This window comes from Pipra filicauda, unplaced genomic scaffold (assembly GCF_003945595.2).
Source record: "Pipra filicauda isolate LSUMZ 115617 unplaced genomic scaffold, ASM394559v2 scaffold253_size2546935_pilon, whole genome shotgun sequence".
Lineage (NCBI taxonomy): Eukaryota > Metazoa > Chordata > Aves > Passeriformes > Pipridae > Pipra > Pipra filicauda.
The window spans coordinates 1,121,100-1,138,785 of record NW_024104369.1 but is presented as its reverse complement, the minus strand read 5'-3'; the positions used below and the strand labels follow the sequence as shown (position 1 = coordinate 1,138,785).

The 17,686-nt window shown below is 36.3% G+C and overlaps 1 protein-coding gene across 5 annotated transcripts in view; it reads left to right on the top strand.

Annotated features, from left to right (window-relative positions):
* Nucleotides 1-14,303, top strand: part of KCNH7 (potassium voltage-gated channel subfamily H member 7) — a 219,044-nt gene extending 204,741 nt beyond the window's left edge. For all 5 annotated transcript variants that reach the window (XM_027734194.2, XM_039382071.1, XM_039382069.1 and 2 more), the window contains 4 exons: nt 2,564-2,827; nt 7,608-7,776; nt 11,063-11,255; nt 12,618-14,303. In XM_027734194.2, the coding sequence (XP_027589995.1) occupies nt 2,564-2,827; nt 7,608-7,776; nt 11,063-11,255; nt 12,618-12,884 (893 nt within the window). In that variant the 3' untranslated portion in view covers nt 12,885-14,303. The remainder of the gene's footprint in view (nt 1-2,563; nt 2,828-7,607; nt 7,777-11,062; nt 11,256-12,617) is intronic.
* Nucleotides 14,304-17,686: the final 3,383 nt, after the last annotated feature.

The following is a 17,686-nucleotide window of genomic DNA, read 5'->3' as shown; positions in this document are numbered from 1 at the left end:
AACTTATTTTCCACTGAGCTACAGAGGCACTGCTAAGGTACAGAGTTTGCATCGTCATCAGGTCCTGAAGAGTTAATTAAAAAGAGTAGTTTCTATTTTAATTCATGCTCTAGGTGCAGCGTATCACAAGATTATCCTCCAGACAGAAGAATCTTTAGCATTAAATATGAGTCTTTTAAAAAGAAAACAACTTTTGACTCTCTGAGTGTAGCCAGATGGCTAGAATATAAAGCAATGGCAGTGAAGCCAAAGATGTCTATTTTGAAATAGATCAGCTGACGAACAAATCTTCCCTGATTTCAATAGGCAGGACCCTAAATTCTACATATTTCTGCTTTCCTTTTCATGACAGTGAGTTCATTATATTTGGGCAACATTTGGAAAATAATATGTCCTGTTGTTTTGATATAGATGGAGACTAAATGCAGGGATATCAACTCAATAACCCTGCTTTTACAGCAGTGTAACTATTAGCAGAACCTGGCTTCATGTTTCTAGATATTTTAGTATTTTATGAATATGACAGATAAGATGGTCTGATACGCTTCAGCTGCTATACAATTTTTTTCACTAGAATCTCAATGACCTCTTCTTAAAATGAGTCCACTGATTGATTTGTATTCCACAGAGTGCTCATTACAGCTGCCGTTAGTGCACAAAATCCCATGAACATAAAGAATTACCCTAAAAATTGGCAATTTCAAGCTTTCATTAGAAGGTCTTTTTCACAGGTTGAAGTCAGTAAAACACTGAGTAATTAAGACAATTTACTGTAGCGTGACTGTATGTACTTCAGCATATATTCCCACAAGAAACTCCATGGAAGACATCTACGATAGAATTTTCTTATAAAGATCTCTTTTGTTCTGTTTTGGAGATGGAATTGCAGACAACATGGCACTTGACTTTCCAGCCTGAGCATCCCAGAAGAGCCCCCAGTGCTGGTCCATTTGCAGTTGTGTTGACACCTTTGCAGTAATAGAGTATCATCAGTATCACTTACAGTCAGCAGTCCTGCTTAACAGAAGCCAAATAAAGACCAAGGTTGTGTTGATCACCCTTGGAGACTCTAGAGGGTAAAGGAGGCCTGCTCTGTTATTGGATTTATTTTGTTCACCATTACCTGCCCTCACTGCTCACAAATGTCTGGACACTTGTAGGATGCTCTTTACAAATACTGCATTCTTTTTATGTGCAGACAAAGAGGATTAGATTGAGGCCACAGTTTCATTTCCTTACAGTGACCAGAAAACAGAGAAGAAACCCAGGAAATATACTAAAAGTTGTATTAGCCACTGCCGTAGGCTGTAAAGACTACAGACATTCCAGAGCTATGTTGATTAGTAATTAGCACAAAGCAGATGGGAAATCATGCTGTCTCCCCAGGAAGTTAACGCAAACTAGTTACAGTATTTATATGTTGTTGAGACTACCCGGTTAAAATGTGTTTTAAATAAATAGCAGAACGGAAATTATCTTGACATTTCAGTTAAGAATACGTAAAACCAAATAATTAATTGGAAATTAGCTTCAAGTTTATGCTGAAAAGAGATCAAGACTTCTCTGTATTCATAAATGATTGTTCCTGTGTTAAAATCCTATCTAATTTTTACTATGTGTTTTTAAAGGTATCTATTTTAATCTAGGCTTACTTGTCACTTCTCAAGAGAACTGAATCTACTATTGCTCACTATAGGCCTTGATTGTGACTAATGAAAAATTCATTCTCAACTTGACTGGTACTCTGCTACCATACATATTACAGAATGTTGTGTACTTTTCTTATTCAAAAGATCAGATATTCAGATAATTGCAACTAATTCTAAAGGTTAAGGAATTTGGGCTGCTTTGGAAAGTTGTTTTGAGGCAATCCTGCAAAGTCAGACAAGGAACGCCCTTCTTTTTGTACCAACAGGGTTTCTCTCTACCCTATCACTTCTGTAATAAGTGTGGAGAAATACGTTCTCCATTTAGGTGGGCCCAGAAATTTTGGGGATGAGTGGTAGATTAATACATTAATGCGTTTCCTTCTTGAAAAAGAATAATTAGCAAAGACACTCTCATGTGAGAATTACTTAAATAAGTATTTCTGATATCAAGTCTAACATACATGACTCTTAGCCTGCCAAGACTGTGAAAAATGCCTGACAGTGAGAGAAACTGGAAGAGGGAATGAAATATTTTATTTTTTTGTAAACTTTGGAATATAAGGTTTCCTCAAATCTCATCCTTACTGGGAAAAAAAAAAAAAAAAAAAAGAGTACACAGGAGAGCCCTGTTGGATAAAACCTTTGTTGTTTTGATATAAGCAACTTTTTGCAAAATGAGTTAAGGTTTACAGACTATGAATCCTTGCTACGTATGTGCAAAAGTCTTCTAGACTTCAAAGGAAATTTAAATCTCCTCTTATAGAATAATCAAAAAAGGCTTTAAAGTAATTTATTCTAATAGACAGTGTACTTCCTATCTGATATAATAATCATGTGCATCCTCAGACCACAATAAACTAGAGTACAATTTCATGAACTGCTTATTATTGTACACACACATTTCTGTTTCACAGATTATTTCAAGGATAATGATCCGAGTGATCCTGAACCCTCAGGAGACACCACCAGATATTATCAATCTATTAAGAAACATTTTGAGGAGAAAAAAAGTGGGTCATCATCTTTTGTGTCCTCCATTGAAGATGAGCAAAAGCCCCTGTTCTCTGGGATAGCTGATTACCCATCTGTAACAGAGAAAACCACAGAGATGGACTTTGAAGAAATGGATAATGACACAGAAGAAATTCTTATTAACAAAAGAAGCAATTCTTGCAAAGGTAATCCATCTGTTGCTATTTTGTAAAGTTTGAGTAAACATCTCTTTTATTCTGATTTACCAAAATAATTTTCTGAATGGTTTAATTATTCTTTACATAATATTTATTTTTGTGTTTCCTAAAAGCTTGAGAAAAAACATTTTAGATCAAAAATTATTATTTCTCAAGAGCATTAATGTAGTGGCTGTATCACAGAACCTCCAAAATGTCATTCAATGTTTTCTTAATAAATCATCTTGTAACTGAATTACCTTAGGAAAGTAATTTAAGCAAACTCTTTAAAATTGTCCACTGGTACTGGTCTTCACTGAGTGCCCATGGATGAAAACTGCACACAAAGCAGTAAAGAATCTCTCAAAGGGTGTTTAATGCACCAAGATTGGATGACAGTAAAAATTGTAAAGAGCAAGATAAACCTAGTTATTGCTGCACCAAAAAAAATGATTTCAGTTAACTAGTTTCATTCATGACATTGACAAGACACGACAAAAATTGAGTGAAAAAAAATCATGCTGCACATGTTGGTTACAGTGCCATTACATCACACAGAACAAATTCTGGCTTCCATAAGCAACACACAAGAATAAAGATTTGAGTTTTTGTATATGACAAATGATCAGAAAATATTAAGCAATCTCAGACGCTTTTACATAGAGTTAAATCACATAATTAAAATTACATCTAATATACTAAAATATTAATTTTCTCAGCAATGTGAAGGAAATAAATGAAAACCTCTGGATTAATATACAACTTAAATACTGCTGCAAGTTCATTTGTAATTTTTTCAGTCTGAAGGGAAGAATTACATATTTATTGTTTAATGCTGTTTCCTCCAGCAGTTTCCATTGAGGCAATTTACCCATTTAACCACCATTCAATAAACTTTAGACTTTTAGACTATCATTTTAAATAAACCTAATGACTGATCAGACCAAACAATGATTTTTACATCTCAGAGGTATGAATATGTGAAGTCTGGTCTCCTCAAGTTAAGGCTCTATAAATCTGCACCACATAAACTTGTTGCATACATATTGCAATTGGAAAGCTTACCTTTCCCCTACCAATAGCCAGAAATGTGTCCTTGCAGCTATAGCAACATTTTCCAAGGCAACCTATTGCAGATTTTATTTGAGCTAAATTTAGAATATATAAAGGTTATGTATTTTGATTAAGGCCACATTCTTTTTTCCACTTTGTAATCTAGCACTTCTAGTAATGTGTATGAAGGGTAATGAGCTTTCTTGAAGCTTTCATAGAAACTTCAAGGTCATATGATTAGCTTTGACTGATATAAATTTTAAACTAAATTCCTATTCCTGCTATTAATTAGAGATTGATTATAACTTACCATAAAAGTAGTTACAAACATAATGAAATAGTGAAATAGACTCTGCTTGTATGTGTCCTCATATATTATGGTACCTTATAAATCTTAGATATAAATTCACTTGTATAAAGCTACTCCAATTCATTACCACTGTGACTGATACATATTTAATTACCTTTTGTTTTGTTTTAAGCTTTCGTCATTAATTCAATGAATGGAAAGACTATTAATAATGTATTGTATAATGTGGGCAGAAACAGTATAAACATCTCTCTCATAATCCTAAAATGCAACTTTTAACTTTAAAACATATGGTTCTTTTTTGAAGACCTGATAATTTTTCTGTAGTGGTTAGTTATATGTTAAGGAAAAATGCTATTTTTATTTGGTCATTATTTGGGCTATAAGATTGATTCTTGAATTGTTCAAGTGAACCTAGTTATACATTTATTGATTTAGTTCTCAGTCTAAGATTCTTCAACCCCTGGAAGTCCATAGTTGATTACAAAGTTGCAACTGCTGCCAGGCTTTTCTGGGGTTAATTATGTATCTGGAAGTACCTGAAAAGACACTTAGATCAGTACAATATCATATTTTATAGTGTATTACCTGGCTTACAGTGTGTGATCTTATGTTGTGATTTCGGTACCAATTCATTTGCTTTGTCACAAATTAAATGTCTATTAGAATAGTCTCCAAATACATATTCTGGGACAAAAAAATAGTTGTGATTTCCCTAGGATAACTATAGCATTGAAAATCTGTGATTTTATTGAATGATTTATTGTGAAAAATAATCAACATCTTGATTTTTACAGGAAATTATAAACAGCAAAATTCTCCTGATATTCAATGCTTATAATTCCACCAGATTTATCACATCCATTGCACCTAAACCCATAGTTTGAAATTGTACCCCTGAATTTGTCGTAGTCTGCTTTCTTCGGTTTGCTGAGAGCTTTCCAACTTTTCCTTGGACGCTGCAAATTGTGCCATGTGTGCCTCCTAAAACCAAATTACATGCTTCTGTGACACCCTTTATCTCTTTCCTGGCTGAGAAGCTGAACAGGTTTCTGTGTAGCCAAGATGAAATCTCTTTCCCCTTCCTTCTGCCTGGCACATAAAATCAGTTATAGGTTATGTCAGACGAAAATCAAACACTCTCTACAGCTCCTGGAAACCTGCTACCACCTGCTAACCAAAGATCAGATAATGCAACAACTACCTCTCTCTGATTAAAAAGAAAAAAATAAAAATGGAAGTCTCCCCTTCCACTTGGAGTCATGTAGTGAGCACTCCCCTTCCTGGTTAAACCTACTTGAAATCCTAAATCTGAGCAGGCACTTTATTTTCATTTCTCTTCACTTAGAGCAACACTGCTAAAAGATATGCTTGAAAAGGATTAGCTATTAGCATTTAGACAAAGCTCTTACATGTCATCCACACTGTGGTGTTTTTCTTTTTTCTTTGAAACATGGATCTGGCTGATATGGTTCCTCAGAAAAATTTCACAAGCATGAAGTGAATGTAACCTATGCTGAGTTATCAGCGTGCAGTGCCAAGAGTTAGGAGAAGCTCTGAAAAAACCATTCGAGGACTGATGTGGGATTCAAATCTGACTGCTGATGCCTTATAAGCAGTCAAGGATTTTTGTCCAGCTGTATGCTGAGGCAGCAGCCTGAGAACAGTAGGAACTTTTATATGTTCTATAACTTCATATAGCTAAATAACTACATATACAACTCTAAAGAGAGTTGTATTGAGCAGGTGTTAAACAGCCTTTTTAATCACAGCAGAGTAGAATGAGTGGTACTGAGCAATTTTTGACTGTTCACATGACAGATTCACTCAAAGTAAACAAAGGCTCAGAGTGGCAGGGAGAGCTGTAGAAAAAGCACTGTTCAACCTATGTCACCTGTGGGCTCTGCAAAGCTCACAGTGGTAAGTGATCTGATAAGTGCAACTAGTATATCCCATGATAAATGATGTGTAACCTTTCACCATCCTGGTGAACAGGAGAAATAGCATAGAGTCAAGAATGTAAACTAATTAATAAATCCCCAGAGACATAAATTAAGTAAATTGAAAGAGGAAGGAGAAATAGCTCAAACCAGAAGTCCAAGCAAAAGGAAGGAGTTCTGTTTGGTGCTACCATGAAATGCCTTATCACAGAGATCCAAGAATTGGGAGGGTCAAGAGGGATGGAATTTGAGCACATCAGATACAGGGTGAGAACTGGAGTAGTCATCATCATTTTTCTTACAAGGGGCTGGAGATAAAATATAAATGACTCATACAAAGAGTGTTTTTAAATACTTCATATATTGTGTATGAAATATACAAGACTTAGAAAGGTAATTAAATTCAGCAAGATAGCTGAAATGCTGAGTAAAATCCTAATAATGTAATTGGGATTTTTTTTAACTTGAGATAATTTTTTTTCTCTATCTTAATCCAAAATTTTATCTGCAGTTCAAATGGGGTGGGATGTGAAAGAAAAAAAATATTATTTACATGAAGGTTCATTTAATATTAAAATGATTTTTCACTGACCCAGCAATGCTGAATATTTCATTCTTTTAGAAGTCCCAAATAATTGAATAAAATTAACAGGCACCTTTCACCCTACAGTACTATAAGAGTATCAGAGACATGCTTTACACAGTGATGTAAGGATTGGCTTGGAGAGTAGTGATGTTAAAAGCTACATCAATGAAAATCAATTTCCTTTCTGAAAGTAACCAGTACCCTTTTGCAAGCAATATGAGCTGCATTAAATGGCCCCTGTCTCAGACAAAACATATTGCATTTCACCAACCTTGTTAAGACAAGTAGTGCTATAGTTATTAGTAAGACAGCTGGCTGAGGCCTGGCCCCTTTCTCTAGAGGGAGCATTCCAATGCACTGTAACACATGCCCAGCGCTGTAAATGCAATGAAGCAAGTCTTTTACATCAAAAAGCTAAACAGTAAATGCACCTCAATAGTTCATTCAAGAGAAGAGGCTTAGTCAGGCCTCTGAAACACGCAATCAAAGACATTCAGGTACATCATTTAATGCATTTAGGTTAGAACAAATATTTCTAATTTCAGTGAATAACAAATTGCTAAAAAAAAAATAAACTCGAGAAAATTCCAGATTCATCAATAAAATAATAGAAATAAAACTAAAGGAAGAGGAGACATTCAGTAGCAGAACTCTGATGATGCAGACCAGACAAAGCTGCTTGTTTATCTACAGCTTAAAAACGCTAGCATGAATGTGACCAGTTTTCTTTCCTTAAATAGAAGTAAGAAACAAAGAGAGTTGTTCCGTCAATGTTCCAATGTACCAATTTGACTTTCAAGGTTTTGAGACACACGAATAAGTGGGTGCTTGAGAAATGCCAACCCCTCTCTAACAGTAAGTTTATAAACCCGTATTTTTATATGTTTTGTCTTTCATCAGATATCACCGATAAAAGAAACTGGGAGCAGGAGAACATCCAGGAGTACCAGGACTCCCCAGTTCAACCGGCATTACCCCATGTTACATGGGGGATCTGTGAAACTGAAAGTGATTTCATATATGGGGAAGTGGAGAACCGATTAGATTTACTTCAAGAACAACTCAACAGGTAAAAACAGAGATGGGACCAGAAAAAACATATGTGTGAAAGGCTACATAATACAACTGATATTGATGATGCTACAGAAGGAATGAGTTTGTGCAGAAAATTTCCAAAAGCATTAAGATCTTCAGAAGCTCAAAACCACAAAAATATGTCTGATTAGAATATCACTTTGTTGTCTATATGTGTTCTGAGGAACCTAGATATCAACTAAGTTAAGGGTTTTTTTGAAAACCTGATTCTGGGAATTCTGGGTATACAATTTTTAATTTATTGGCATGATATTCATGTTTCTTACCTCTTAGTACCCCTATTAGCTACTCTGAATTCCCTTGCAGGAAAGCCTTTTTCCTTGATCGACTGTTTAGGAAACCATCTGTTTTTAACCAGGAAGCTGTAGGCACTTGTACTTGTTGAACTGAGGCAACTAAAATTGTTAAATCTAAATCTCACCTCATCCAGAATGCTGTTCCTAGATCATAGAATCACAGAATTGTTTGGGTTGGAAGGGACCTTAAAGACCATCTATTTCCAAATCTGTGACTGTGGGCAGGGACACCAGATATTTACACGTCTACAAAATTGTAATTTTCAGTAGCTTCAATATCTGAAGTAACTTTTCTTTCCTGGAAACCCAAACTACACCAGATGCATGCTTTTAAAAATGTATTGCAGATAAATTCCCTTTTTGACACATTAACTTTTTTGCAATCTATAATAAAACATAGGAGTATGCACAGGTAAAATACTTATATCTGTTACGACAGAAAAATAACATTTTCTTTGTCAGAATCCAATATTACATTTGCTTAATACTGATATACTAGTCATGCTGGCAGCTAAGGACTATAGCTTAGAACATCTTAAAAATATGATTACAGAATTTTGATCCATCCTACACTGTAATTTACCACATAATTTCATTTAATTTTAAATTGCCCTATGCTCAGGACAGTGGCTTTTTTATTATTTTAACTCTGCATTTCCATTACTTTCAATATTTTTCCATGACAAATACTATGACACACACTCGGTCCTAATTATACTTTAGTAGTTCTTCAATGGCATTCTGTGCTGTATATTTTAGCAATCAGTTTAAAGCCAGGTTAACTGCATATTGCTTCCTTCATCTACCAGAAGTCAATCAAACCATAGTATTTTTCATTTCTGAATACTATATAGTACATTTTAAAAGACAATTTTTAACACATAAACCTAAAATGATGTAATTTCTAATTGCAGTAAAATCAAGTAATCTAAGTAACTGTAAATGTCACATAACTAAAAAGCTGCAGGCTCCCCATCAACAGTATGTAGTCTTTTGGTAACATTTCCTTCCGTGAAATCTTCAGCTCTCAAAACTGAAGTTATATCTCAAATTTACCCATAGTTTTATGAAATTTACCGATAGTTTTATCAAATTCTCATGCCAGTTCTCAGTATTTTCTTCTGTGAGAAAATATCATTGTTACTGATAAACTAAGAACTAAATTGTTATGTGTTTTATTAAATAATTTTATTCTTAACTCTTTTCGTGTTTTTAAAGCTTTTCATGCTTTATTCTTTCCTGCCTATGTCAGATCTGACCTGCCGAACTAAAAAGCACAGTCACTTCTCCCTGAATTCTTCCATGCCAAGTTAGAGTCTTGACATAGCAATTATTAATAGACATAGAGGGCTTGAAAGCCACTCTACAACAAATATGTCCCTAGAGCTATCTCTGTTTCTCTTCTTTAAGCAACTGGAATTTCATGGAGACCATGGGCCAAGCATCTAGGGTTCTCCTGTTTATTTGGGTGTCATAACATGGATTTGTTTTAAATTTGGGGGAATGGAAACTGAAGTTTTATATGCAATGATGATTAATAAAGTCTGCCAGAGGTACTCTTTGATTTGTAATACCAAGAAAATTCCATCAAGTGCTAACAAAGTAAGTAGGGAGCAATTTTAGAGTTAATTCAAAGACAGTAATGGATACACATCCTCCAATGCCACCTTTTATTCACTGAGATTTTAAGACCCAGGTTTAGCAGATGGAAGCTCTCTGGGTGGTGGCATACTGCTGCTACTGCAGTATATCGCCCTGTGGCATCAGCACCACGCTTGTGTGAGAACAGCATATTTGCAAGTAGCAAAGAACCCAAGGGAGATGAACAAGAGGGCAAGTAGAGCACAATTGACTTTAACGATAGTCTCAGTTTGCACCTTTTTTTCTGAGAGCTGATGCCGCAAAATTAGTTTCTCCCGATAAAGAAACAAACAGCATCCTAAATATCCTTTGGGCACACCTTTCAGAATAATTTCACAGACACTTTTCTACACAGGCAATGGACAACTCCAACGTGATAAAAAAGGACAACAGTGAAGCACCTGCTAAAAGCAAAAATCTGACAGCACAGAATCAATTCTACTGCTGCAGGGAGCCCAAGGAGTAACATTCACAACATTGAAGGCAGCTGACAAAGATTTGTTTACTGTCAGAAGTTGAGTTGCACTACAGAAGGCTGTATATCTGCATTACAGTCTGTCAGTGCATGCTGTAGCCTTCCAGCAGCTGGGGAGGCACAATAGGCATTACCTATTCCTGAGTTAGTCACAGATCTTGACAAGGCCATTCGAAAATCATTTCAGTGTTATGGAATTGTAAGTATGAACAACACAAGGAGCTCAAGTGTTTCAGAAGTCATATACAAATTTATGAAGAGGGAAAAAAAGAATAAAAAGCTACAAAATCCTGACATTAACTGAGGCCTGAATAAGTTTGAATAAGTTTTCACAGTAAGGAGACTTGGACAGTCAGATTTTTTAATAATCTTGAAATTATCTTTCATTTTCTAACTGTGGAAAAACAAAATAGTTTCTGCTTATTTCAGTGCATTGTATTAGCAATGGGAATGTCAGAATTAATTGTCAGATGCATCAGAAATAGTGTCTCATGTTCAGCCAGCACAAATCAATTCAGTTACAATGAAAAGAATACATTTATTTCACTTCATTTCAACCAGATACATAGTTTCAAACATAAGGAACATTAATGAAGTCATTCTTAACATTGCAAAAACATGGGAGACAAGTATGCAGGTATGTCCTACAAAGGAAAGGGAGAGCCAGAAGCTTTGGAAGGGCTCAGTACTCCCTCTACTGTTCTCTCCTGTTTAAGACATCGTCATGCCACAACAACCAATAGTTTTGTTGGTAAACTGCAGGGCCCTCTTGAATGCCTCTGTAATCAGTATGTTAAAATATTCCCACTCCTGGCCATGAGTTAACTGATGTTGTATTACTTCTCTAGGCTTGAATCTCAAATGACTGCTGATATCCAAACCATCCTGCAGCTTCTACAAAGGCAGTCAGCACTCATTCCACCTGCCTATAGCATGGTGACTGCAGGGGCAGAGTATCAACAGCCAACAGCTCGGGCGATACAAAAGCTTCAGCCTGCAGCATCCATTAAAACAGACAGAAGTTTCAGTCCTTCATCTCAGGTAAGTATATGTACAATAAGATCAAAAGAGGTTTGCTGGTCTTTTTATCTTATGATGGAAGAAATCCATACCAGTCTAGGTGATTGTTCACTAGTTTAAATATGAAATTATTGCTTTGAGCTGACGCCTGTGCAGGGAGCTTAGACATCACAGTTTCAGAGGCCAAATTTTCTATGAGGGTTGTAGAGATTCATACAATGATCTCACAATCAGACTGATTTCCTTTATTGACATGCTCTTCACATAAGTTAGCAGAAAAGGTAGATATTAGACACAGCTCTAAGACACAAAGACATTCCAAGCATCAGACCTGCCTACATAGGTTCATCTACCATAGGTCCCATTCATGAAGTCCTGAGAAGAAGCATGACTATGTTTTCCTCAAGGTACAGACCAGACAAGTCCAGCTGATGCAGCATGATGCTTATACACATATGGAATTGTGAGGGGCTAAACCCATTCTTGTGTCCAGTCCCTCACTATTGCTGGAAACACAAACATACAGAGACATGACGTAGTTGTGTTTCCCAATACATATTTTCCATTCCAGTTCTTTTCAGGCAAAATTTGATAATTTTCCAAATTTGTTCAGGATTACTGGAGTTTAACAGCTTAGAGATGTGGTTTATTATTTCCAAACAGGTTTCTGAATGTCTAGGAATTCTAAATCAGTCATATAGCATACAATTAGCAAATCCAGTGTGCTTGGCTGTGTAGCTCGTATGTATGCTGGGACATATATGGGCACAGTAAGTTTAACACATCCAGAAGGCATCAGTTTACATGCATAAAGATTATCAGGGCAGCAAACACACAGCAGTAGTTTTCAGAAGTGCAAACCCACCATGCATGTACCTGCACAAAACATACACAAATATCTCTGTTTGAACAGAGGTGTGCCATCCTGTGCAAACATCAACAGGCACACTGCACACTTCACACAAATTCCAACTTTAAAAGTGAAGAATAACTGAGTGCTGAAATGTTTGTTCAGAATTATGCAACTCTGGAGTTATGCTCTGAAACAAAACTGCAAATTCAAAAATGTTGAGATCCATCCTCTTAGGCTGGGTCTCAAGAGTACTCAGCCCTTCAGAAAGGGCTGCTCATATGTGTATCTTGATGTTATATGAGGAGGTCTGAGGAGAAGAAAAGATATCCATGCTTCTACAATTAATCAACAGAATTACATTCAATTACATTAAATCAAATGCAGTACCATGTAAAAATATTTCAGAATACTGCTTAATTTTCAAAGATGATTTTCTATCAACTCTCTGAATGTGCTAATTCTGAGCAGAACAAGAGCCTGGAAGAGACAAATTTAATTATTAACATCTTGTTTCTTCTCATCCTTCCCAGTGCCCTGAACTTCTAGATGTTGAAAAATCAAAACTTAAATCCAAAGAATCCCTCTCAAGTGGAGTGCGTTTGAACACAGCCTCAGAAGACAATCTGGCTTCTTTTTTAGACCAAGAACATGACCAATGTGTAGAGCAGCCCTCACAGCATTGTAAACCTTGTCTCCCGCCAATTAGGCACCCTTCCTTGCCAGAATCTTCACTAAGCACTGTAGGAATCTTGAGTCTTCATAGGCATGTTTCTGATCCTGGTCTTCCTGGGAAATAGTACTTTTATACTATTACTTCACATAAAAATGTAAGTGCTTTTAATGGCTGTTTTTCCTTTTTTTTTTTTTTTTTTGTATTTAAATCCTCTATACTTGACTCAGGGGCTACAAGGAATATACCATTATATGCAAAAGTACTGTATATTTTCCTAAATCTGAAGCTTGTAAGGTAAAGTTGAGCGGTTCTGATGTAAATATATATATATATACACACACTAATTGTATGTTCCAAATATAAAACTGCCAGCATTCTCAAGGCACCTTAAATTTTTATTTTTTTTAAATAACATGCATGTTCTGAAATTACAGTTTACGTTGCATGGAGATTACCATTTACTGCTGTCATGGAAATAGTATTTTATTGTGGATATATCTTCTGAGCAAATAGGAGACCAATAACAATAATGCACATAGAAAAACTCCTACCAAGCTAACTCGACCAAGCTAAAATTCAAGCAAAATCCTCTTTTAGCTCACTTTTGAAAACTGATTTATCTTTCTTTCAGTGAGCTTTCTATAATAAATCACAACTAGCCTGAATCTAAAGAAAGAATAAGGTAACCAAGTATTCTGGGCATGAAACAATTAAGACAGAGAAAATAGCCTCCTTCCAAACCAGTTGAAGTAGGGCAGTATTTTAACAGACAGGAAAATTCTGCCGCATGCTGGAAAGTATCACCAAAGGTCACATCCACAAAACTGCATTAATTGAATATTTTGTTTCCACTACATTTTGGTTTTGGGGTTTTGTATTGTTTTTCCTTTTTTTTAATTGCATCATAGAAGTTAGCTGTGATGAGCAGACAGGCACTCTTCATCTGTCATACAAACATAATCAAATGCAATAAACCTAATTTCTATATAATACAGAAGACTGTGTTCCTTTTGTTCAATGCAAATTATTAACAATCTGTTTAATTTAAAAATACTTCACACATTTTTGTGTTATAATTAGTAAGGTGGCTGTTTGCAGTTACCTCTTTTTACTGACTGGCCCCTCCCAATGATCCTGGTTAGGGTATATCTGTATGTGAACATACACATACACCAGGCAACATTCCTGTATGGGTGCATGTGTGTATTTTATATATGTACATAGGTGTGTATGTATGTGTATGTGTATATATATTTATATACACACATACACACAAGTATATGTATATACCTACACTTACATGTAGGAGTATAGATATAGAGCTATATATATATATATATATGTATATATGTAAAATCACTTTCAGGAACAATTGTAAACTTTCTTATTACAAAATGAGTAAGCTTAGCTTGTGTCCAAAGCTGACTACATTAGAATAAAATGATTTAAGGTCTGTAGGCTTTAAATACAGTATGTACTGTATGTGCATAATGCTTTGTGAATACTTAGATTTAATTTTATTAAAATATTATTCTGCTTCAAATGTTGTGTTTATTTTTAAATGAAATTACCTTTTTATTACTGTTTTTAAATATTTAAAAATGTTCACATGATTTTCTAATCTTATAGCTTTAACGTGAAACTCTTCTAGGAAGAAAACTGGTTTCAGAAAAGCACATAATCCAGTTAGTGGGGGAGCACTTCAATCTTAACTAAACCCAAACTATACCCTCTGTTCTAAACCAGTGCTACAGACAGATGCAATAGCAATTGTCCCTCACACAGATACATATGTTGTATGTTAGGGTTGGAATGAAACATGACACTTCCAGTCATACACAGCCAGTAGATTAACCCAAGGTGGGTGAATCTTCCCTCATTTAAAATCAGTGTGTGTTGGGCTACTGAGCAAGGCTCTGCTTTCCCTTTGCTTTTAAAGATACAAAAATGAAGTGAATACCTTTGTAAGTGAAAAGATAAACCAACCCTTCCCATACAAGATCAAATTTTCTTCTGCCTCATGCTACTGTTGATTGTTGAAAGGTCCAAATGCTACAACAGGCTGACTGCTCTTACTTCTACCACGACTCCAGGAGGTCTGCACTGCTCAGTGCCTTGCAGGATCAGATCCTAGGGACCATTCAGAATCTCTGCCTGCATATACTCCACTGACGCAGGAGTGCTGAATAAAAAACAGCTTCTGCCATTTTTTTGCCTTTTTTTTTTAATAGCAAATGTTAATGACTTCTGCTCTGTCTCAGTCTGGTAACTACATTAATGTCTGCTACAAGGAACAGGTTAGTACATTTTCTAAAAAGCTATCTGTGCTTATGCTACATTCTAAAAAGTCTGGTATAAATTAAAAATAAAATCATTGAAAAAAGTATAATGCATGAGCATTGGTTTACAAAATGTCTTTTGTCCAATTTCATCACTTGGTATTTCACATTAATGCAAAGAGACTCAGCAAAACAGGTGGACTGGGAAAGGAGCACTGGGGAAGAGGAGGAGCTACAACTACTGCAGTTAGTCCAAGTGAAGCAAAAGTTCCATTCCTTACTCCTTTTCTTGGCTCAAAGAGGCTTTGTTCCTTCTCTTCTCTTTGTACCAAGAAGAAAAATCTCAAATGGGGGAAACTAAGGGTGACTTTACAATGTTATGGAGATCCTAAGCTCCCTAGACATCTGCCAAGGAATGCAGAAACGAAACAAAAGTTTAGTGGCAATACTTGAACTGCCCCTTCTCTGGCAAAGAAAGATCTGCCTTCTCAGGTACCTTCAGTGAAGTACATGAAGACCCCCTGTTTCAAACTTTTTTTTTCCAGAAGCAGGTACAAACCATTTGTTTTGAAAATGTGTTAATTTTCTAAAAAGCAAAAATTGTTGTTAGTTTGTTGCTGTTTGGGGGTTCCTGTTTGTTTGAGTTTGGGGGGGTGAGTGTTGTCTGGTTGGTTAGTTTGTTGATTTTTTTGAAGGGGTGAGGCTACTTTTAAGCCCAGTCTGTTTTGACTTGATAGAGATGCGTCTGTGTTATCCAGATCAAACTGGGAATAATGTTAAGGATTGTATACCCACACACTACAATGCACAGCTTCTAAATCAGTAGAAGCTTTCAGAACTTTAGGAGGTAAGTTTTGGGTTTGCTTGAACTTAGGAACTTGACCATGTACATTTAAAACCTGTGACTGAAACTATGTATAAATTAAAAGCTGTAGATTCAGAGAAGTCTCCTTGAAATTCAAGAATAGCTAATGTTGAAATACCAAAGCAACTGGGACAATCACTCCAAATGTGAGAGATGAGACCATACAAATCAGCAGAGCTCTTCATGAAGTTCATTGGCTCCCACCAGTTACGGGTCTAGTTCAAGATTTAAAGCAAAGGACAGATTGTGATGCTTTTCAATAGTTAAGCTGTGCAGCAACCTAAACCATTTGGATGTGCATGTTCATCTACAGGCACAAGTTTACAGTAAAATGCATTAGTCCTGCGTCTTGACCTGCCCAACTCTGCTGTTTCCAGGAAGCATATGCCCACCTACATGTCTTCCTCTCCTTCCATGTTCCCATTCTGTTCACTCAACAAACACGTTTTCTGGTCTCCCATCTCACCACTGCTGCCAGCAGATGAACGTGTCTTCCCTCTTTCTCCTGCAGATTGTGTCCTGGCAATCTCCTCCCTCTGGTGAGAATTCATCAGAGCTCCTATCTGACTCACCAGCATCATAACATATAAAAGCTGAAAAGCACTGCTTGGCATGGCCTCTGGCTGCCTGCAGAGGTGAAGCAACAGGAGTTTTGCCCATTGATGAATTGCATTTCCTCCCATTTGCGCTGCTGATCTCCAAAATGCTGGACACAAATAGAATTCTTACACTGTTAACACATGTCTACACTGCATGGTGCAGTGCTGTGACTTGCAGTGTAGTGCTGTGCAGTGCTGTGCTCAGTCATCATCTATGCAACCTCACGCTAGCTGGAATAAACAAGTTGCATTATTTTTTTGTAAATCTCTAGAAGTTTTAAGTGTCCTTTCAATGCCTGCAAACTCTCAGAAACAGTAAAGGATTGTTATGGGATAAATACACGGCCTGATTTACCACAAGTATATGCACAACAAAACAAACACACAAACAACCCATCTGCACACAGTGAACCCAAGTCCTATGGGCTTCTGAGATTGAGCAAGGAAGGCTCATGTGCCCTCCAAATAAGGTGCTGAAGGCAAAAAAAAAAGCAAAGGAAAAAAAGACATGATACTTTCTTCAGAAATCTTTCAAAGGAAACTTGCATAAAGCAGAAATAAAAAAGTAAGAGTGAAAGCTGACATAAATAGAAAGACAATGAAATGAAAACAAAAACAAATTAAGTTCCTCTGAAAAAGAAGCCTCCAGCTGAAGGAAGCTCCTCTGAGAGCAGAATGTTGTAGCACATCTCAACATGACAATCAGCTGAGGGCACAATTTGAATTACAGAAAATTTTAGGCTGGGAAAGGACGTCTAGAGATAGCTGGCTTCCTTTTAAAAGGAAGACATTAAATCAAGGACCCTGTCAAGCCAAGTGTTGAATATTTCTATTGAGGAAACTCCCACTACTTCTATGGGCAATATATTCCAACGTCTAACTGTTTCTAGACTGGATAATAATTTTTTCTTACACCTGGACATAATCTCCCCTGAAGAAATGTGTTCCACTTGCTCCTTGTCCTGTGTACCCCAGTGAAGAGGGATCCCACTTTTAGGAGCTGGAAAACTGTTGTCCCAAAACAGGTTCCTTCACCTGGTGGGCAAGAGGCCAATCCACACACAAAGTCAAGGTGTATGATTTATTTACAGTTCTGCACAGGAAGGGGTACTGGGTGGCAAAGCCACAAAGACAGCACCATGACTATCAACATTTTTATACATTTTAGCAAGCAAAGGCATTA